This window comes from Heterodontus francisci, chromosome 10 (assembly GCF_036365525.1).
Source record: "Heterodontus francisci isolate sHetFra1 chromosome 10, sHetFra1.hap1, whole genome shotgun sequence".
Lineage (NCBI taxonomy): Eukaryota > Metazoa > Chordata > Chondrichthyes > Heterodontiformes > Heterodontidae > Heterodontus > Heterodontus francisci.
The window spans coordinates 123,630,763-123,653,933 of NC_090380.1; the positions used below are offsets into that span (position 1 = coordinate 123,630,763).

The 23,171-nt window shown below is 45.6% G+C and overlaps 1 protein-coding gene across 1 annotated transcript in view; it reads left to right on the top strand.

Annotated features, from left to right (window-relative positions):
- Nucleotides 1–20,718, top strand: part of slc37a1 (solute carrier family 37 member 1) — a 221,590-nt gene extending 200,872 nt beyond the window's left edge. The window contains exons 18-19 of the mRNA XM_068041309.1: nt 15,980–16,077; nt 20,653–20,718. Of these exons, the coding sequence (XP_067897410.1) occupies nt 15,980–16,077; nt 20,653–20,718 (164 nt within the window). The remainder of the gene's footprint in view (nt 1–15,979; nt 16,078–20,652) is intronic.
- Nucleotides 20,719–23,171: the final 2,453 nt, after the last annotated feature.

A 23,171-nucleotide genomic window follows, 5' to 3' on the forward strand; every position in this document is an offset into this window, starting at 1 on the left:
GGATTTGTCAACTTTCAGTCCCATTAATTTCTCCAATACTACTTTTTTACTAATTCCTAATTTCTTTCAGTTCCTCATTCTCATTATACCCTTTGAACTCAATTTCAGGGAGACTTCTTGTATCCTCCTCCATGAAGACAGACACAAAATAATTATTTAGCTTCTGTGCCATTTCTCTTTGCCATTATAAATTCTCCTGTCTGTGCCTGTAATGGACCAACATTTGCCTTTGCCTTTTTTTCCCCCTTTTTACATACCTATAGAAGCTTTTACAATCCGTAGTTATATTCCTTGCTAGTTTACATTCATATTCTATTCTCTTTCTTGATCAATTTCTTGGTCCTCCTTTACTAGATTCTAAAATTCTCCCAGCTTACGACTTTTTTTGGCACCGTTATAAGCCTTTGATCTAATACCAACTTTAACTTTCTTTGTTTGTCCCGACTGACTCGCTTTCCCTCTTGTGTTCTTTTGCCGTTAAAGTAATGTATATTTTTTGAAAACCATTTATTAATTCTTCAAATACTAGCCAATTGCCTATCTACCGTCAAACCTATTAATGTATTTTTCCAATCCACCAAGGCCAACTTGCTCCTTATACCTACATGATTGCCCTTGTTTAGATTTGAGACCCTATTTTCGGATTTAACTACAAACTCAGTGGAAAATTTTATTATACTATGTTCACTTTTCCGGAAAGGTTCTTTTCCCACCAGATTATTAATTATCCCTTTCTCATTGCATAATACCAGATCCAAAATAACCTGTTTCCTAGTTAGTTCCTCAACATATTGCTCCAGTAAACCATCTCTGACACATTCCAGGAATTATTCTTCCACAGCATTGGTGCTCATTAGATTTACCCAGTCTATATGTAGATTGAGATCACCCATGATTACTGCATTGCCCTTGCTACATGGACTTCTAATTTCCTGATTTATACCATGCCCTACATTACCACTACTGTTTTGTGACCTGTAAACCGATCCTACCAATAATTGTTGCCCGTTGCGGTTTCTTAGTTCCACAGATTCTGCATCCTGTTCTTCCGGTCAAAGGTCCTCTATCACTAATACACTGATCCCATCCCTTAGTATCAGCACTACCCCACCTCTGTTTCCTTTTTGCTTGTCCTTCCTAAATTTTGAATATCCTTTAATGTTCAGTTCCCAGTCTTGGTCACCCTGCAGACTCTAGAATGGCAATTAAATCATACCGATTACTTCTACTTGTGCCATCAACTCACCTACCTTGTTGCGAATGCTGTGTGCATTCAGATAGTGTGCCTTTAATTCTGCCTTTTTAAGACTATTCTGTATTTTGACCCTGCTTGGTTCTAGCATCTGTTTCTGTTGCTTTCCGCTTTCATTCTCAGCTTTTCTAATTCCCATATCCAGCTTTGTTTTTTTGCTTTCTGAATTTCCTTGCAGGTCCCCAACCCACTGACAAGCGAGTTTAAACCCTCCCCAACAGCACTAGCAAATCTCACTGCGAGGATATTAGTCCTGGTCCTGTTAAGGTGTAGCCTGTCCATCTTGTTCAGGTCTTATACACCATGCGAAATGGGATGGATTAGGAACAGATATAGCAACTCCAAACTGGACATTCATGAGATGCTGTGGGCCATGTCCAAACTTTATGTTCCTGAATCCCCCCCCCCCCTTTATAAATTGTACCATTTCGTTTATGTTTCTTTCCTGTCCTTATTCTTCCTCCTAAATGATGTCGAGCTTCTTGAGTGTTGTTGGAGCTGCACCCATCCAGGCAAGTGGAGAGTATTCCATCACACTGCTGACTTGTGCCTTGTAGATGGTGGACAGGCTTTGGGGAGTCAGGAGGTGAGTTACTTGCCGCAGTATTCCAAGCCTCTGACCTGCTCTTGTAGCCATGGTGTTTATATGGCTACTCCAGTTCAGTTTCTGGTCAATGGTAGCCCCTAGGATGTTAATAGTGGGGGATTCAGCGATGCGAATGCATTGAATGTCAAGGGGAGATGGTTAGATTCTTTCTTGTTGGAGATGGTCATTGCCTGGCACTTGTGTAGCACGAATGTTATTTGCGACTTATCAGCCCAAGCTTGGATATTGTCCAGGTCTTGCTGCATTTCTTCATGGACTGCTTCAGCATCTGAGGAGTCGCGAATTGTGCGAACATTGTGCAATCATCAGCGAACATCCCCACTTATGACCTTATGATTGAAGGAAGGCCATTGATGAAGCAGCTGAAGATGGTTGGGCCTAGGACACTACCCTGAGGACCACCTGCAGTGATGTCCTGGAGCTCAGATGATTGACCTCCAACAACCACAACCATCTTCCTTTGCGCTAGGTATGACTCCAACCAGCAGAGGGTTTTTCCCCTGATGCCCATTGACTTCACTTTTGCTAGGGCTCCTTGATGCCATACTCGGTCAAATGCTGACTTGATGTCAAGGGGAGTCACTATCGCATCACCTCTTGAGTTCATCTCTTTTGTCCATGTTTAAACCAAGGCTGTAATGAGGTCAAGAGCTGAGTGGCCCTGGCGGAACCCAAACTGAGCATCAGTGAGCAGGTTATTGCTAAGCAAGTGCAGCTTGATAGCACTGTTGATGACCCCTTCCGTTACTTTGCTGATGATTGAGAGTAGACTGATGGGGCGGTAATTGGCCGGGTTAGACTTGTCCTGCTTTTTGTGTACAGGACATATCTGGGCAATTTTCCACATTGCCAGATAGATACCAGTGTTGTGAATGGACTGGAATAGCTAGGCCAGGACGTGGCAAGTTCTGGAGCACAAGTCTTCAGTACTATTGCTGGAATATTGTCAGGACCCATAGCCTTTGCAGTATCCAGTGCCTTCAGTCGTTTCTTGATATCACGGGGGGGGGGGGGGTGAATCGAATTGGCTGAAGTCTGGCATCTGTAATGCTGGGGACTTCAGGAGGAGGCCGAGATGGATCATCAACTTGGCACTTCTGGCTGAAGATTGTTGCAAATGCTTCAGCCTTATCTTTCGTGCTGATGTGCTGGGCTCCCCCATCATTGAGGATGGGGATATTTGTGGCGCCTCCTCCTCCAGTTAGTTGTTTAATTGTCCACCACCATTCACGGCTGGATGTGGCAGGACTGCAGAGCTGAGATCTGAACTCCAGCGAATATAATCCTAACTGACTCAATCTCTCATACGTCAGTCCCGCCATCCCAGGAATCAGTCTGGTAAACCTCCGCTGCACTCCCTCTATAGCAAGAACATCCTTCCTCAAATAAGGAGACCAAAACTGCACACAATATTCCAGGTGTGGCTCACCAAGGCCCTGTTTAATTGCAGCAAGACATCCCTGCTCCTGTACTCGAATCCTCTCGCTATGAAGGCCAACATACCATTTGCCTTTTTTACCGCCTGTTGCACCTGCATGCTTACCTTCAGCGATTGGCGTACGAGAACACCCAGGTCTCGTTGCATATTCCCCTCTCTCAGTTCATAGCTGTTCAGATAATCTATCTTCCTGCTTTTGCTACCAAAGTGGATAACCTCATATTTATCCACATTACACTGCATCTGCCATGCATTTGCCCACTCACTCAACTTGTCCAAATCACCCTGAAGCCTCTCTGCATCCTCCTCACAACTCACCCTCCCATCCAGTTTTGTGTCATCTGCAAATTTGGAGATATTACATTTAGTTCCCTCATCTAAATCATTCCTGATCAGGGGTAGAAATCTAGTGATTTCCTTACCCCTTCCCTTTTTTAGTCAACAGTTTTCGGAGGGTTGTAGGGCTGTAGAGATTTGGAGTCGGCGGGGGGCGGAGGTGCAGTGGGGGGAGAGGTGTGCAAGGCCATGAAGATTTGAACATGAACAACGCAGAGGCCAAATATCAGATTCCTAAGCTCAGTGAACTCAACTCGGAGATTGGACTGGAAGCTAAATTTAATTGAAAGGAAAGATTGATTGATTGGTAAAATGGCAGATCAGATAGAAGTCTTTCCCAGTGCTGTTTGATTGTTAATGTACAGTATTGCAGATTCCTGGTGCTGTCTGGTCATTAGTCTACAGTACTACAGATCTGCAGTACTGTTTGATTGAAGACATCTGGTTGATCAGCATACACATAATGGCCCACACCTCGAATAGCCTACAAAGCAAAAAAAAAAGATATGTTAATGTTGACAAAGTATGTTGAACAATTTCTAGCATTGCATTTAATACAATTTTACATAAAGGTTAGTATCACTTTAAAAAAAAACATTCTTACTCCAGATTATTTGATGTCATGGGTGAATCTCAACCCTCCAAAGCTTTCAGCGTCCATCTATCCTTTGAGATCTCTAAGTTTTTGTAGCACTGCCAGGGTAAACAATCTGCAAGCCCTGCTTGTTAATTGCTATCTCACACTGGACTGTCTTGTTCCTCTATAAGATTACAGTTCAGTCTTAGAAGAGGTGAAGCATCTCAGAAGCCCTGATTTGAAGTATTAAAATGCAAAACAAATAATCTAACAGTGAGCAAATACAACTGTGTATTTATTGAACATCTTTCATTCCAACTCCTTGAGTATATAAAATTCAAGATCCCAACTCTAGGAGCTGAACAAAGTCTTTGTAGACGACTTTCAAATACACATTGTATTTCTCTTTTCTGGCAGAAATAGCAACCTGTCTCTTCTGAGACTTTCAAACAACGTCTTGACTCCCTCATGATTTTTAAGCAGTTCTCTCATGAGATTATCCATTTTCTTGCAAGAAAGACTTGCTCCTCTCCAGCACCTTTCATAACCTCAGGAGGTCCCAAACCAATTTCCACCCATTGAAGGTCTTTGTGATTTGTAGTCACTGTTGTAAATTAGGAAACGCAGCAGCCATTGCCCACAGCAAGCTCCCACACCACTGTGATGATAACCAGATAAAACAGAAACAAATTGCGTCAAACCGTAGATTAAAAAGAAAACAAATAGTCTACTCCAACGAAGCACCCAATAGGCAGTGAGGTGAACATTTGATTTGGTAGTCTCAGTTACAGACATAGCAAGTAAGTATTACAGAGACGTGATTGCAGGGTGACCAAGACTGGGAACTACATATTCAAGGGTATTCGACGTTCTGGAAAAATAGTCAAAAAGGAAAAGGAGGTGGGGAAGCTTTGTTCAAAAAGGAAGGTATCCGTGCAGTGGTGAACAGTGATATATACGTGCAATAGATCGTGATGTGGAATCAGTTTGGGTGGAAATAAGGAATAGCAAGGGAAAGAAATCACGGGTGGGAGTGGTCTATAGGCCCCCGAAGAGTTGCCTCACTGTAGGACAAAGTATTAATTAGGAAATATTGGACGCGTGTAAGGAGGGCACTGCAATTATCATGGGTGATTTTATTCTTCATATTAACTGGACAAATCAGATTGGCAGAGGTAACATGGAAGACAAATTTGTAGAGTGCATCAGGGATTGTTACTTAGCGCAATACTTTGCAGAACCTACCCATGAACAGGCTATTTTAGATCTAGCAATGTGTAATGAGGTAGGATTAATAAGAGATATTGTAGTTAAGGATCCTCTAGGGGGTAGCGATCACAACATCGTCGATTTTCAAATTCAGTTTGAGGGCAAGCAACTCGGGTCTCAAACCAGTATCCTCAACTTAAAACGAGCAATTACAGAGGTATGAAGGAGGAGTTGTCTGAAGTGGGCTGGGAAAATAGACTAAGAGGTCAGTGGATGAGCAGTGGCAGACATTTAAGCAGATATTTCATAACACTCAGCAAAAATTTATCCCGGTCAAAAAGAAGGACTGGATGAGAAGGATGAACCACCCGTGGTTAACAAAGGCGGTCAAGGAGAGTATCCAATCAAAAACTAAGGCATACAAAGCGGCGAAAACTAGTGGTAGGCAGAGGATTGGGAATTTTTTAGGAAGCAGCAGTGGATGAGTCTTTCTTCTTTGGCCTCCTTGTCTCGAGAAACAATGGGTAAGCACCTGGAGGTGGTCAATGGTTTGTGGAGCAGCGCCTGGAGTGGCTGTAAAGGCCAATTCTGGAGTGACAGGCTCTTTCACAGACGCTGCAGATAAAATTGGTTGTCGGGACAGTTGGCTCTCTCCTTACACTTCTGTCTCTTTTCCTGCCAACTGCTAACTCTCTTCGACTCACCTCTCTTTAGCCCTGCCTTTATAGCTGTCCGCCAGCTCTGGCGATCGCTGGCAACTGACTCCCACGACTTGTGGTCAATGTCACGTTTGCAGACATCTTTAAAGCGAAGACATGGACGGCCGGTGGGTCCGATACCAGTGACGAGCTCACTGTACAACACGTCCTTGGGGATCCTGCCATCTTCCATGCGGCTCACATGGCCAAGCCATCTCAAGCGCCGCTGGCTCAGTCGGGTGTATATGCTGGGGATGTTGGCTGCCTTGAGGACTTCTGCGTTGGAGGTACAGTCCTGCCACCTGATGCCAAGGATTCTCTGGAGACAGCAAAGATGGAATGAGTTGAGACGTCGCTCTTGGCTGACATATGTTATCCAGGCCTCGCTGCCGTAGAGCAAGGTACTGAGGACACAGGCTTGAAACACTTGGACTTTTGTGTTCCATGTCAGTGCACCATTTTCCAACACCCTCTTGGCCAGTCTGGTCATATAAGCAGACGCCTTTACCGTGCGCTTGTTGATTTCTGCATCGAGAGACAGGTTACTGGTGATAGTTGAGCCTAGGTGGGTGAACTCTTGAACCACTTCCAGAGCGTGGTCGCTGATATTGATGGATGGAGCATTTCTGACGTCCTGTCCCATGATGTTTGTTTTCCCAAGGCTGATGGTTAGGCCAAATTCGTTGCAGGCAGCCGCAATCCTGTCGAAGTCTCTGCAGACACTCTTCAGTGTGGGATGTTAATGCAGCATCGTCAGCAAAGAGAAGTTTCCATACTTTGGTCTTCGCTCTAAGACGGGCAAGGTTGAACAATCTGCATCTGATCTTGTGTGGAGGAAAATTCCTTCTGAAGGCATGTGAGAGCAGCAGGGTGAAGAAGATCCCAAACAGTGTAGGTGCGGGAACACAGCCCTGTTTCAGCCATTCAGGATAGGAAGGGGGTCTGATGAGGCACCGCTATGCTGAATTGTGCCTTTCATGTTGTCATGGAATGAGATGATGATACTGAGTAGCTTTGGTGGACATCCGATCTTTGCTAGTAGTCTGAAGAGACCACATCTGCTGACGAGATCATCGAAAGCAACGTAGAGGGGCATTTGTTGTTCACGGCATTTCTCCTGTATCTGGCGAAGGGAAAACAGCATGTCAATGGTCGATCTCTCTGCTCAAAAGCCACACTGTGCCTCAGGGTAGACACGCTCAGCCAGCTTCTGGAGCCTGTTTAAAGCAACTCGAGTGAAGACTTTCCCCACTATGCTGATCAGGGAGATTCCACGGTAGTTGTTGCAGTCACCTTTGTTTTTATAGAGGGTGATGATATTGGCATCGCGCATGTCCTGTGGTACTGCTCCCTCGTCCCAGCACAGGCAAAGCAGTTCATGGAGTGCTGAGAGTATAGCAAGCTTGGCACTCTTGATTGTTTCAGGGGTAATGCCGTCCTTCCCAGCGGTCCATTTGCTTGCGTTGGTCAGTGATTGTGTCCCCTGATTTAGATTTGAGGGGGGCGATCTTCTTGATGGTTGGCCCAAAAGCTCTCTTAATGCCATCATATATTAATTTCTCTGATGTCGGTGTCGGAGGTCAGCTGAATACGACTGCATAGGTGTTGCCAGTAGTCATTTGCACAGCGCCTGGCTGTTCTTTGTGCTGCGCATCTGGCTGCTTTAAATGCTAAAGATGTTAACTCGCTGGGGGCTTTCTTGTAGTTCAGCAGTGCAATGCGCTTAGCAGCTATGACAGATTCCAGCTCTTCAGAGCGAGATTGAAACCAGTCTGCATTCTGCTTCTCACGTTTGCCAAAGGTGGTCATTGCTGAGGCATAGATGGCGTCTCTGATGTGGGCCCACTTGGTCTCTGCATCCCCTGCAGGAGTGTTTCGAAGGGCTTTTTCAAGTGAATTTAGAAATTTATGAACAGCTGTGGATAAGCAATTCTATTAGTGTTGATGCACGGGCGGTCCTTCTGCTTGGAGTGATGTAGCTTCTTTGGTTTGAGTCTAACTTTGCTGCACACCAGGGAGTGGTCGGTGTCGCAGTCCGCACTGTGGAAGCTGCGTGTGATTTGAACGCTGTTTATAGAGGCTCGTCTTGTGACGATGAGGTCCAACTGGTGCCAACGACGTGATCTTGGGTGCCTCCATGAAACCTGGTGACAGGGTTTTGTGGAAAGAACGCGTTGGTGATGCAGAGGTTGTGCTGGGTAGACAACTCAAGCAGTGTCTGTCCATTCTCATTCATCCTTCCAATGCCATAGCACCCAAGGCAGAAGGGCCATGAGTCATGGTCGGCCCAAACCCTGGTGTTAAAGTCCCCCAGCAGGAACAGATGTTTGGTATTAGGAATGCTACTAATGATATTATGGAGCTCCTCGTAGAACTGGTCTTTAGCTTCAGGTGTGGAGCAGAGTGTTGGAGCATGGATGCTGAGTAGGTGTGCTGGACCAGAGGCAGTGAGCAGTCGGATGGAGAGTATGCGTTCTGAGCCATTTGAAGGTGGCTCTATCATGCTGAGCAAGGAGTTTCTGATGGCGAAGCCCACTCCATGCTGTCTTGGTTCTTCAGGATCTCTGCCCTGCCAGTAGAAGGTGTAGTCTTGCTCTCTCAGTGATCCGCTCGCAGGGAGGCGTGTCTCCTGAAGTGCTGCAATGTCCACGTTAAGTCTACTGAGCTCGTTGTTAATGATGGCGGTCTTCTGAGAGTTGTCGATTTGTGTAAGGCCTTCCGACAGGCCAGGACCACAGTTCTGAAATTCCAGCTTGCAAAGCGAAGGGCCAGTACCTCCTTTCCTTTATTATCGTGCTGTTTGGTGTGACAACCCATGGGGGAGGGGGTGGGGGGGGAAGGAGGTGCGAGGGGGGTGTAATTGCTTGCATGTGGAGCCATCCACATGTGGACCGTCCCCAAGAACAGGAAGGCCATGCGCTGATTGTCTCCCCAGTCCGGGCAATGCGGCTCCAGCACCGATATGACCCCATAGCGGCTCCGGTCGCTGGTGACGCTGATCCTGAAGGCCATGGCGCAGCATCGCCAAGTCAGCTTCAGGCCGCGGGAGCTGGGCTCCTGGCTCCAGCTCCCCGCTCGCTCTAGTAGAGACCAGGCATGTCCATTGGAGGTGAAGTGGCATGATTCCCTGGCATGAGTAAATCAACTTCACCACCTGATCGGCAGTCGGCAGCATCCTGTCCCGACCGCCATGGCGCCTTGTCAGGGTAGATGGGTAGATAAAAAGAGATTAGCTAAAGTGAGGGTGGGACCCTTGGAGGATGTGACTGGAGAATTGATAACAGGGAAGAGGGAAATGACAGATAATTTAAACCAATATTTTGCATCGGGAGGACACTATAAACATCCCACAGATATCAGATAAGCAAGGAGCTAATGGGAGGAAAGATCTTGTAATACTCTATCACGAGGGACAAAGTATTTGACAAACTAATGGGACTATGTTTCTATGTTTTATGTTTCTATAGTTTATGGGGCGAAAGCGTGAACAGGTTACTGAGTTAGATGATCAGCCATGATCATGATGAATGGCGGAGCAGGTTCGAAGGGCCAAATGGCCTACTCCTCCTATTTTCTATGTTTTCTATGACTGAAAGCAGACAAGTCACCAGGACCTGATGGCCTACATCCAAAGGTTTTAAAGGAAGTGGCTGCAGAGATAGAGGAGGCATTGGTCGAAATATTCCAGAACTCAGTGGATTCCAGGAGGGTCCCAGCGGATTGGAAAACCGCTAATGGGACGCCCCTGTTCAAGAAAGGAGGGAGGCAAAAAGCAGGAAACTATAGGCCAGTCAGCCTAACATCGGTCGTTGGGAAAATGCTAGAATCCATTATTAAGTAAGAAATAGCAGAACATTTAGAAAAACTTAACGCAATCAAACAGAGTCAACATGGTTTTGTGAAAGGGAAATCATGTTTGACAAATTGGGGCGGCGCAGTGGTTAGCACCGCAGCCTCACAGCTCCAGGGACCCGGATTCAATTCTGGGTACTGCCTGTGCGGAGTTTGTAAGTTCTCCCTATGTCTGCGTGGGTTTTCGCCGGGTGCTCCAGTTTCCTCCCACAGCTGAAGACTTGCAGGTGATAGGTAAATTGGCCATTATAAATGGTCCCTAGTGTAGGTAGGTGATGGGGAATATGGGATTACTGTAGGGTTAGTATAAATGGGTGGTTGTCGGTCGGCACAGACTCGGTGGGCCGAAGGGCCTGTTTCAGTGCTGTATCTCTAAATAAAATAAAATTTGCTAGAGTTCTTTGAGGATATAACAAGCAGAGTTGATAAAGGGGAACTGGTAGATGTAGTGTATTTGTATTACCAGAAGGCATTCGATAAGGTGCCGTATAAAGATTATTGCACAAGATAGGAGCTCACGGTATTGGGGGTAATATATTAGCATGGATTGAGGATTGGTTAACACACAGAAGACAGAGAGTCGGGATTAATGGGTCTTTTTCAGGTCGGAAAGACGTAACTAGTGGAGTGCCACAAGGATCAGTCCTAGGGCCTCAATTATTTACTATCTATATTAATGACTTAGAGGAGGGGGCAGAGTGTGATATATCCAAATTTGCTGACGATACAAAAATAGGTGGGAAGGCATGTTGTCATGACATAAGGAATCTGCAAGGGGATATAGATAGGTTGAGTGAGTGGGCAAAAACTTGGCAGATGGATTTTAATGTACCCTTAGAAAATAGGCGACATGTTTAGATAGAGGATCTGGATCGGCGCAGGCTTGGAGGGCCGAAGGGCCTGTTCCTGTGCTGTAATTTTCTTTGTTTTTTCTTTGTTCTTTGAAAGTGTGAGGTCATGCACTTTGGTAGGAAGAATCAAAAGGCAGACTATTATTTAAATGGAGAGAGACTTCAAAAAAGTGCAGCACAGAGGGATCTGGGTGTTCTTGTGCATGAAACACAAAAGGTTAGCAGGTGCAGCACGTAATTAAGAAGGCAAACGGAATTTTGGTCTTTATTGCTCGGGGGTTGGAGTTTGAAAATAGGGAAGTCTTGTTACAGCTGTACAGGGTGTTGGTGAGGCCACACCTGCAGTACTGTGTATAGTTTTGGTCCCCGTATTTAAGGAAGGATATACTAGCATTGGAGGCAGTTCAGAAAAGGTTCACTCGGCTGATTCCTGGGGTGAAGGAGTTGTCTTATCAAGAACGGTTAAACAAGTTAGGCCTTTATTCATTCGAGTTTAGAAGAATGAGGGGTGATCTTATTGAAAACGTACAAGATTCTGAGGGGGCTTGACAGGGTAGATGTTGAGAAGATGTTTCCACGAGTGGGGGAATCTCGAACTTCGGGATATAGTTACAGAATAAGGGGGCACTCATTTAAAACTGAGATGTGAAGGAATTTCTTCTCTGAGGGTAGTGAATGTCTGGAATTCTGTACCCCAGAGAGTTGTGGAGGCTAGATCACTGAAAGTATTTAAAGAGGAGGTAGATAGATTTTTGAAATGTTGGGGAGTTGAGGGCTATAAGGAGCTGGCACGAAAGAGGAGTTGAGGTCTGGGGCAGATCAGCCATGATCTTATTGAATGGCAAGGCAGGCTTGAGGGGCCGAACTCCTATTCCTGCTCCTAGTTCTTACATTCTTATAAGTAATTACAGAAGTAACAAAAAAAAACAAAAGATCTTATAAATTGTCATGTAAAAAAAGAATAGGATGTATGGAAGCGACAGCATGAGGGCGATGAAGTCATAGAGACGCTCATTCTCTCACGGCAGAGTGCGGACTGCTCGCCTCTCGCCTTGACTTTAATATTGAATTGAAAATTGCTTCCTGGAGGCAGCAGACTGTCCAGCCCAACCTGACTCGAGCCCAAATGCTGGACTCGGAAGAGAGACCCGACCCGACCTGAACCCGACACGTGTCATCAGATCTAGTCAGGTTCAGTTCCAGTAGCCAAGCTTTAGTTACTCCTACCAATACCGTCATGGACAGATGCATCTGCAGCAGGCAGATTGGTGAGGAAGAGGTCAAGTATGTTTTTCCCTCTTGTTGGTTCCCTCACCACTTGCCGCAGACCCAGTCTAGCAGCTATGTCCTCAGATCCGCCACGATCTTATTGAATGGCGGAGCAGGCTTGAGGGACTGTATGGCCTACTCCTTCTATGACTTAAGTTCTTATTCGGCTGAGATGTATCATTCGCTCGGCACCTCTGGCTGAAGATGGATGTAGGTGCTTCAGTCTTGTCTTGTCTCCCATCATTGAGGATGGGGATGTTTGTGGAGCCTCCTCCTCCAGTTAGTTGTTTAATTGTCCACCACTGTTCAAAACTGGATGTGACAGGACTGCATTTTTACTGTCTGTCCATATCATAGAACCATGGAAATATTCTGGCACAGAAAGAGGCCATTCAGCCCATCATGTCTGCGCTGGTTGAAAAAACTAACTGCCCAAACGCACTCCACCTTCCAGCACCTGGTCTGTAGCCTGGCAGGTTACAGCACTTCAGGTGCATGTCCAGGTACCTTTTTAAATGAATTGAGAGTTTCTGCCTCCACCATCGTTCCTGACAGTGAATTCCAGACACCCACCACCCTCTGGGTAAAAACGTTTTTCCTTGTGTTCCCTCTGCTCCTTCTAACAATCACCTTAAATCTGTGCCCCCTGCTAATTGACCTCTCTACTCAGGGAAACAGGTCCTTCCTGTCTTCTCTATCTAGGCCCCTTATAATTTTGTACACCTCAGTTAAGTCTCCCCTCAGCCTCCTCTGTTCCAATGAAAACAACCCGAGCCTATCTAATCTTTCCTCACAGCTGCAATTTTCAAGCCCTGGCAACCTTCTTGTAAATCTCTTCTGTACTCGCTCCAGAGCAATTATGTCCTTCCTGTAATATGGTGACCAGAATTGTACACAATACTGCAGCTGTGGCCTAACCAGCGTTTTATACAGTTCCAGCATTACATCCCTGCTTTTGTATTCTGTACCTCAGCCAATAAAGGAAAGCATTCCATATGCCTTCTTCACCACTCTATCTACCTGTCCTGCCATCTTCAGGGACTTGTGGACAAGCACTCTAAGGTCTCTCACTTCCTCTACCCTTCTCAATATCTTCCGGTTTATTGTGTATTCCCTTGCTTTGTTTGCCCTCCCCAAATGCATTACCTCACATGTCGCCGAATTGAATTCCATTTGCTACTTTTTCACCCACTTAACTAAACCATTGATATCGTTTTGGAGTCTACAGCTATCCTCTTCACTATCAAATACATCACCAATTTTTGTGTCATCTGCAAATTTCCCAATCATGCCTCCCACATTTAAGTCTAAATCATTAATATATACCACAAACAGCAAGGGACCCAACACTGAGCCTGTGGAACACCACTGGAAACCGCCTTCCATTTGCAAAAACATCCATCAAGAATTCTCCTTTGTTTCCTGTCACTGAGCCAACTTTGGATCCAACTCGCCACATTCCTCTGTATCCCATGGGCTTTTACTTTTCTGACCAGTCTGCCACGTGCGAACTTGTCAAATGCCTTATTAAAATCCATGTCGACCACATCCACTGCACTACCCTCATCAATCCTTCTTGTTACTTTCTCAAAAAATTCAATTGGTAGTAGGACATGACCTTCCCTTAACAATTCCATTCTGGCTATCCCTGATTAGTCCATGCCTTTCTAAATGACAGTTTATCCTATCTCTCAGAATTGATTCTTATAATTTGCCCACCACCAAGGTTAGACTGATCAGCCTATAATTATTTGGCCTATCACTCACACCCTTTCTAAACAATGGTACAACGTTCGCAGACCTCCAGTCCTCTGGTACCTCGACTGTATCGAGTGAAGATTTCAAGATGCTCCTCGGAACATCCGCTATTTCGTCCCTGGCTTCCTTTAACAGCCTGGGATGCAATCCATCCAGCCCTGGTGATTTATCCTCTTTCAAGGATGTCAGACCCTCTAGTACTTCATCTCTCATTATGCTTATTGTATCTAATATTTCACACTCCTCCTCTTTAATGGCTGCATCATCCTTCTCCTTTGTGAAGACAGAGACACAGTACTCATTAAAAACCCTGCCCACATCTTCTCCATCCACGTGTAAGTTCCCTTGTATATCTCTGATAGGCCCTACCCTTTCCTTAGTTATCCTCTTGCTCTTAATGTACTGATAAAACATCTTTGGGTTTTCCTTGATTTTACCAGCCAATATTTTTTCACGTCCTCTCTTTGCTTTCCTAATTTCTTTTTTTACTTCTCCCCAGCACTTTCTATACTCCTCTAGGCTTTCTAAAGTGTTAAGTTTTTTGTGACCATCATAAGCTTTCTTTTTCTGCTTTATCTTACTCTGTATGCTTCTAGATAATCAGGGGACTCTAGATTTGGCCGTACCACCTTTTTTCTTTGTGGGGACATGTCTACACTGTGCCCATAGAATCTTGCTTTTGAATGCCTCCCACTGGTTTGCCACTGATTTTCCTTCAAGTAGCTGTATCCAGTCCACTTTTGCCAGATCAACTCTCAGCTTTGTAAAATTTGCTTTCTCCCAATTTAGAGCTTTTACTCCTGTTCTATCTTTGTCCTTTTCCATAATAATGCTAAATCTCTGTATTATGGTCACTATTGCCAAAATTGTCACCCACTGCCACTTCATCCACTTGCCCAGCTTCATTTCCTAGGACTAAATCTTGAATTGTGCCCCCTCTCGTTTGGCATGTTACATGCTTGCTAAAAAAATTCCCTTGAATGCAGTTCAAGAATTTTGTCCCCTCTGCAAACTTTGAAAGTATGCTCTACATACTCAAGGCCAAGTCAGTAACAGGTATCAACAGGAGCAGCGCTCCCAACACTACTGCACACATCCAGTCCTGGAAAATATCCGGTCCTCTGCTGCCACTCCCATTGGAGGGTTGGAAAATTATGGCCAGAACCACCTCAATTTCTACTCTTACTCAGTAACCTTGGATGCACCCCATTTGGACTGGGTGACTTTCTGTTTTGGGTGGTGTCAACTTTTTAAATACCTCATCTTTATTTTTTCTAAACCAATTCCTCTCTCCCCATCTCCCTTATTTGTGCCCCCTCCCGCCTCTTCTTCACCATTAGCAGCTATATTTTCAGCCACCAAGGTCCCATAGTGGGGGATTCCCTACCGTTCTCCTCCTTCAAGACCTGCCCATGAAACCTACCACTTAGATCAAGCTTTTGGTCATTCCTCCTAATGTTTCCTTTTTTAGCTTCATTATTTTGTTTCTGAAGTTTCTTTGGAATATTTATCTGTGTTGAAAGTACAGTATACAAGTACACTTGTTGTAATGGGTATCTCATTTCTCAATGAAGCTTTCAGCACTTTGTGTTCATATCTTTTCCACCCATTCCCCTCCGTCACCCCTCCTCCAGGTAGTGCTGCTGATGTTACCCTTGTGGCTGTAAATGTACGTATTAAGACAGGCTAGTGAATGCCAATTAATCTTGATTTCATGATCATTTAGACTGAGTTTATCCATTGTAGGATGTAACTCTCCTCATGCCTATATGGCAGAAATCCCTCATACAATGGAAGACAAGAGAAGTAAAGGTCGTAAAGCCCATGGCCAAAATGGGTGCCATACAGGAGATAAATTGTATAGTCAATACTCAGGCATGATCTCAAAATGAAGTCCTGAAGTCAAAGCCACAGTCTTAATTTAGACAGTGCAAATTAACACACAGCAGAGTGGGAAACCACAAACATGTCCATTGCAAAAAGTTCCCATTTGTCCTTCTAGTATCTGGCAGTCCTGGGCTGTCTGGGATCTCTGAGAGATAAATGGGTATCTCTGTCAATAATCTTTGAAGTTCCTTGTTGGTATTCTGCTGCCACGTTCCTGAGAATTCTCTGCCTTCCTCTCCCTGCAGGTGCTGCTTTAGGGCCTTTGTTAGCTGGCCTCATCTCTCCCACAGGTTGGAACAATGTCTTTTACATGCTGATGGTAGCAGACGCCTTTGCTTTATTGGTGAGTAGAAATGCCATTGTCATTATCTCACCGTTAATGGGTAATTCAGTGATATCATTTTCCCTTTTTTTTCTTTTTGAAGGTGGCCCCTTTTATGTATTTTATGTCGAGGGGGCCTTTATTCTTCAGGCCCTCTTTTATATACATTTTAAAAATAACCTTACTACAATCAAATAAATAAACCAAAAACTCAAATTAAAATGCCATTCTCAGTGTCGATGATGCACTGCAGGGACTGCAGTGCCCACCGGTCACGCAAGGCCTCAAGCATACCGGCAAACAACTGCATGCTCCTTTTCCGGGGACACCCGGGCGCGAGCGTAACTGCGGAAGAGGGGCAGGCAATCAGGGTGGACGGACCCCCCGACAGCCCGCAGCCTGGACCTGTGAATTGCCACCTTGGCCAGGCCCAGGAGCAGACAGATGAGGAGATCCTCCTCCTGGCCCACGCCCCTCCGCACCGGGTGCCCAAAGATAATTTTCCCTGGAGTACAGTTCTAGGTAGTGCTCCACCCAGCAGTGCATTTGCTTGCTTTGGTCTGCGATCGTTTCCCCTGATTTAGACTTGAAGGGGGCGATCTTCTTGATGGTTGACCCAAAAGCTCTCTTCATGCTGTCATACATTCCTCTGATGTTTCTGGTGGCGGAGGCCAGCTGAATGCGACTGCATAGGTGTTGACTTTATTAGTTTGCGCCGCGCCTGGCTGTTCTTTGCACGGTGCTTCTGGCAGCTTTAAGCGCTAAGGATGTTAACTAGCTGGGGCCTTTCTTGTAGTTCAGCAGTGCAGTGCGCTTGGCAGCCATGACTGGTTCCATCTCTTCAAAGTGAGATTGAAACCATTCTGCATGGAGTGATGTAACTTCTTTGGTTTGAGTCTAACTTTGCTGCGCACCAGGGAGTGGTGGTGTCACAGTCTGCACTGTGGAAGCTGCTTGTGATTTGAATGCTTTTTAAAGAGGCTCGCCTTGTGACGATGAGGTCCAGCTGATTTCCCATGAAGTGTCTCTGAAACCTGGCAACAGGGTTTAGTTTGAAAGAACGAGTTGGTGATGCAGAGGTTGTGGTAGGTACACAACTCCAGCAGTCTCTGTCCATTCTCATTCATACTCCAGGGAAAATGTTGTCACTGATACCGCCCTCAATGCAGCCCAGCCTCTACCAGTCATGGATGAGCTGGACAAACAGCCAACAAAATCGGAACTCAGTAATGCCATCGATTCTCTATCCAGCTGAAAAGCCCCCTGGGCAGGACCGCATTAACTCTGAAATAATCAAGAGTGCCAAGCCTGCTATACTGTCAGCATTCCATGAACTGCTTTGCCTGTTCTGGGATGAGGGAGCAGTACCACAGGACATGCACGATGCCAATATCATCACCTTCTGTAAGAACAAGGGTGACCATGGTGACTGCAATAACTACCGTGGAATCTGCCTGCTCAGCACAGTGGGAAACGTCTTCGCTCAAGTTGTTTTAAACAGACTGCAGAAGCTGGCACAGTGCGGCTTTCAAGTAGAGAGATCCACTATTGACGTGCTGTTCTCCCTTCGCCAGCTGCAGGAGAAATGCTGCGAACAATGGATGCTCCTCTTTGTTGCCTTCATAGATCTTACCGAAGCCTTTGACCTCATCAGCAGACGTGGTCTCTTCAGACTACTAGCAAAGATCGGATGTCCACCAAAGCTACTAAGTATCATCACCTCATTCCATGACAATATGAAAGGCACAATTCAACATAACGGTGCCTCATCAGACCTCTTTCCTATCCTGAGTGGTTGAAACAGGGCTGTGTTCTCGCACCTACACTGTTTGGGATCTTCTTCACCCTGCTGCTCTCACATGCCTTCAAGTCTTCAGAAGAAGGAATTTTCCTCCACACAAGATCAGATGGCAGGTTGTTCAACCTTGCCCGTCTAAGAGCGGAGACCAAAGTTCGGAAAGTACACTCCTCTTTGCTGATGACGCTGCATTAACATCCCACACAGAAGAGTGTCTGCAGAGACTCATAGACAGGTTTGCGGCTGCCTGCAACGAATTTGGCTGAACCATCAGCCTCAAGAAAACAAACATCATGGGATAGGACGTCAGAAATGCTCCATCCATCAATATCAGCAACCACGCTCTGGAAATGGTTCAAGAGTTCACCTACCTAGGCTCAACTATCACCAGTAACCTGTCTCTAGATGCAGAAATCAACAAGTGCATGGGAAAGGCAGTCTGCTTATTTATCCAGACTGGCCAAGAGGGTGTTGGAAAATGGTGCACTGACACGAAACACAAAAGTCCGAGTGTATCAAGCCTGTGTCCTCAGTACCTTGCTCTACAGCAGTGAGGCCTGGACAACGTATGTCAGCCAAGAGCGACATCTCAACGCATTCCATTGTCGCTGTCTCCGGAGAATCCTTGGCATCAGGTTGCAGGACCGTATCTCCAATGCAGAAGTCCTCGAGGCAGCCAACATCCCAGCATGTATGCCCTACTGAGCCAGCGGCGCTTGAGATAGCTTGGCCATGTGAGCCGCATGGAAGATGGCAGGATCCCCAAGGAGGTGTTGTACAGTGAGCTCGTCACTGGTATCAGACCCACCGGCTGTCCATGTCTCCGCTTTAAAGACATCTGCAAATGCGACATGAAATCCTGCGACATTGAATTCAAGTCATGGGAACCAGTCGTCAGAGCTGGCGGACAGCTATAAAGGTGGGGCTGATGAGAGGCGAGTCGAAGAGACTCAGCAGTTGGCAGGAAAATAGACAGCAGTGTAAGAGAGAGCCAACTGTGGAACAGCCCCAACAACCAACTTTACCTGCAGTGACTGTGGAAGAGTCTGTCACTCTAAAATTAGCATTTATAGCCACTCCAGGTGCTGCTTCACAAACCACTGACCACCTCCAGGCGCTTAGCCATTGTCTCTCGAGACAAGGAGGCCAAAAAGGAAAATAAGGAATGGTTAATTGTTTCTTGTATATCAGGTGTCCAGAATTCTCCAAGAACTGTGTGACAGCAATCTTAGATAAAATTCAAGTTTCTGGAGTCAGGATTGCATTACTACTGCCTGACGCAACAAGCAGTCTCTCCCAATATGTTTTGTGTATTATGTTTTTGGTCAGCTGGGTGTTTGACATCAGACTCCATCAGTACTAAGGGCATCCAAAGCAAATTACTGAAGCATCAGCACCTGTAGAATGGAGTGCACACAGTCTCATTGAGCACATCCCCTTACGCTAGAGCTCAGCTGCAGTTTGCTTTTTGGCTGCTGATGTTTAACCAGTCAAAACTGAACAAAGCCCAGAGTTCTGGGAAGCTTCATGCTGGTTATCCAGCTAGCACCACCCAGAGCATTGGTCAACAGGATTATCTGGAAGCTGAATGCGGAAACTCCTGTCCCTTACTTCACCAGTCACACGCTGTCTGCTACAAACTGCCCCTTATTGTCTAGGTTGCCCACTGTCCCAGTTAATCTCTGACCCTTAAGTCAGCATATGGTACCATAGTGATTATGTTACTGTTAACAGTAATCCAGAAGCCTAAATTAATATTCCACAGAACGAGAGTTAAAATCCCAACATGGCAGTTTGTGTTTTTGAATTTAGATTTAAAAAAAAGACTAAATCTGGAATAAAAAGCAGGCATTGATAAAAGTTGTTGGATTGTCGAAAAGACCCCACCATCCAATTCTGTCCATTGCATGATTCCTGTCACAGACTAGTGGGAAAAAAAATCTGCAGCGAGTAACTCGCCTCCTAATTCCCCAAAGCCTGTCCACCATCTACAAAGCACAAGTCAGGAGTGTCATGGGATACTCTCCACTTGCCTGGATGGGTGCAGCTCCAACAACACTCAAGAACACTCGACACCATCCAGGACAAAGCAACCATCTTGATTGGCACTCCATACACTACCTTCAACATTCAGTCCCTTCACCACCAGCATAACATGGCTGCAGTGTGTACCATCTACAGGGTGAAGTGGAGCAACTCTTCAAAGGTTCTACAACAGCACCTTCCAAACATGCAACTTTCACCACCTAGAAGGACAAGGGTAGCGGGTGAACTGCCACTCCACACCTCTAAGTTCCCCTCCAAGCCACACACCATCCTGATGTGCAAACAGATCACCACTCTTTCATCGTCGCTGGGTCAAACTCCTGGAACCCCCTTCATATCAGCACTGTGGGAGTATCTTCACCTCACAGACTTCAGCGATTCTTGAGGACAATTAAAGATGAGTAATAAATACCGACCTTACCCACATCCTGACAGTAAATAAATTGCTGTTCCAATAATGCATTGGCTGTGCTGTAGAATCTGCTGCATAGGTCTTAGTGTATCCATGTTGAACATTTTGTTGCTGTTTCATGATGAGCATGAAAGCCACATAACAATTCTTGCAGTTGAAAACTCAATTCAAAGCTAACTGCAGAAGTGTGAAAACTGAGACACTCAAGTGGTAATTTTCTGCAGAATTATAGTAATGTAAGACCCAAGGGCTTTCTTGGATTCTATCTTATCTTCACAGCCTTTATATCAAACGTAAAGTCAGGCATTTTTTCCTAATTGGTTTTTTGTTTTTATTTAAGTTACTGATGCGTCTTGTACTGAGGGAGCTTCATATTAAGGAGCCAAAGACGGATCAGACTGAGTAAGTAGCACCTGTTCAAATGCTGAATTAAGGACAGAGGTAGGAAGGTAAATGAGAATGTCCAAACCACTACAGGTAATCCCAAAGACCAAACGTCAGCTGTGTCCGAGGTAAGAATGGAGCTGGGGTGAATAAATTGGAGTCAAAAGCCGGCAGAAAAACCGGTAGATGAACAGTGGGCCACCTTTGAAGAAGAGATAGTTCAAGCACAGTCAAGCTATGTTCCCTTGAAGGGGAAAAGTAGAGCAAACAAATCCAGAGCTCCCTGGATGACAAAAGAAATAGAGATTAAGATAAAGAAGAAAAAGTGTGCTTATGGTAGATGCCAGGTAGGAAATACTATTGAGAACAAGGCTGAATATAGAGGGTCCAGGGGGAAGTGATAAAGCAAATAAGAGAAGCAAAGAGAGAGCATGAAAAGAGACTGGCAACTAGCATTAAAGGAAATCCCAAAGTTTTCTATAGGCAGACAAATAGTAAAAGGGTGGTAAAAGGAGGAGTAGGGCTGATTAGGAACCATAAAGGGGATTTACACATGGAGGTAGAGGCCATAGCTGGGGTATTAAATAAATACTTTGCATCTGTCTTTACCAAAGAAGAAGATGCAACCCAGGCAATGTTGAAAGAGCAGGTAAGTCAGACACAAAAGGGGCTTCAAAATCAATTTTAAGAAGCATTAGATAGACTGTCTGAACTTAAAGCGGATAAAGCACCAGGGCCAGATGAGATGCATCCAAGGATACTGAGGGAAGTGAGGGTGGAAGTCGCAGAGGCACTGGCCATAATTTTTCAGTCTCCCTTAGACTCGGGGGTGGTGCCAGAGGACTGAAGAATTGCAAATGTTACGCCCTTGTTCAAAAAAGGGTGTAAAGATAAGCCCAGCAACCATAGTCAGTTTAACTTCAGTGGTGGGAAAACTTCCAGGAAAAAAAGAGGAAAAAAAGCCAACAGTGTCACAGGAAAGTTGCAAGGTGATTGGTTGGTGAGTCACTGCTGTTGGGGAATAGCTCTAAATAGCTGGGTAAGTATCTAAGGTAAGAAAGGTTCACAGTTGATTTCATGTATAGTAAGTCGTGTTTTTTAGGGAGTTCTGTGGTAACGAGGGAAGAAGGGCCCTAGAGTAACTGATATTATTTGATATTAAGATCTTCCAAACGGTTAATTTAAAAGGTTAAGTGATGGCAGAGAGCTCAAAGCCGTGGTGTGCTCCTTGTGCTCTATGTCAGAAGCTGGGAACATTTCCAGTGCCCGGGGCCGGCATGTGTGCAGGAAGTGTCTCCAGCTGCAGCTCCTGGAAGCCCGGGTTTCAGAGCTGGAGCGGCAGATGGGGACACAGTGGTGCATCCACGAGGTGGAGAGTATCGTGGATAGCACGTATAGTGAGGTGGTCACACCGCAGGCTCAGACCCTACAGGCAGGAAGGGAATGGGTGACTACCAGGCAGAGCAAGAGGACTAGGCAGGCAGTGTAGGAATCTCCTGTGACTATTCCCCTGCAAAACAGGTATACTGCTTTGGATACTGTTGGGGGGAATGGCCTCTCGGGGGGGAAAGCAGCAACAGACCAATTCGTTGCACCACAGTTGGCTCTGCTGCACAGGGGAGGAGTAAAAAGTGTGGGAATGCAATAGTTATCGGGGATTCAATTGTAAGGGGAATAGATAGGCGTTTCTGTGGCCGCAAAAGAGACTCCAGGATGGTATGTTGCCTCCCTGGTGCTAGGGTCAAGGATGTCTCAGAGGACATTCTGAAGGGGGAGGGTGAACAGCCAATGGTCGTGGTACACATTGGTACAAATGACATAGGTTAAAAAGAAATGGATGAGGCCCTAAAAGCAGGATATAGGGAGCTAGGAAGTAGGTTGAAAATCAGGACCTCAAAGGTAGTGATTTCAGGATTACCACCAGTGCCACGTGCTAGTCAGAGTAGAAATAGCAGGATATATCGGATGAATACGTGGCTGAAGAGATGGTGTGAGGGGGAGGGTTTTAGATTCCTAGGACATTGGGACCTGTTCTGGGGGAGGTCGGACTAGTACAAGCTGGATGGGTTATACCTGGGCAGGACTGGGACTGATGTCCTAGGGGGAGTATTTGCTAGAGTGGTTGGGGAAGGTTTAAACTAAAATGGCAGGGGGATGGGAACCTTTGCAAGGAGTCAGAGGAGGGGGAATTTAAAAAAAAGAACAAAAGACAGTAAGGGGAATAAGAAAAGTGATAGGCAGAGAAATCAAGGGCCAGAATCAAACAGGGCCACAGTGAAAAATAGTGGGAAGGGGACAAGTAATGTCAAGGCACAAAGCCTGAAGGCTTGTCTTTTTAACGTGCAGAGCATTCGCAATAAAGTGGATGAATTAATCGCGCAAATAGATGTAATTGGGTATGATATAGTCGGGATTACGGAGACATGGCTGCAAGGTGACCATGGATGGGACATGAACATCCAGGAGTATTCAGTA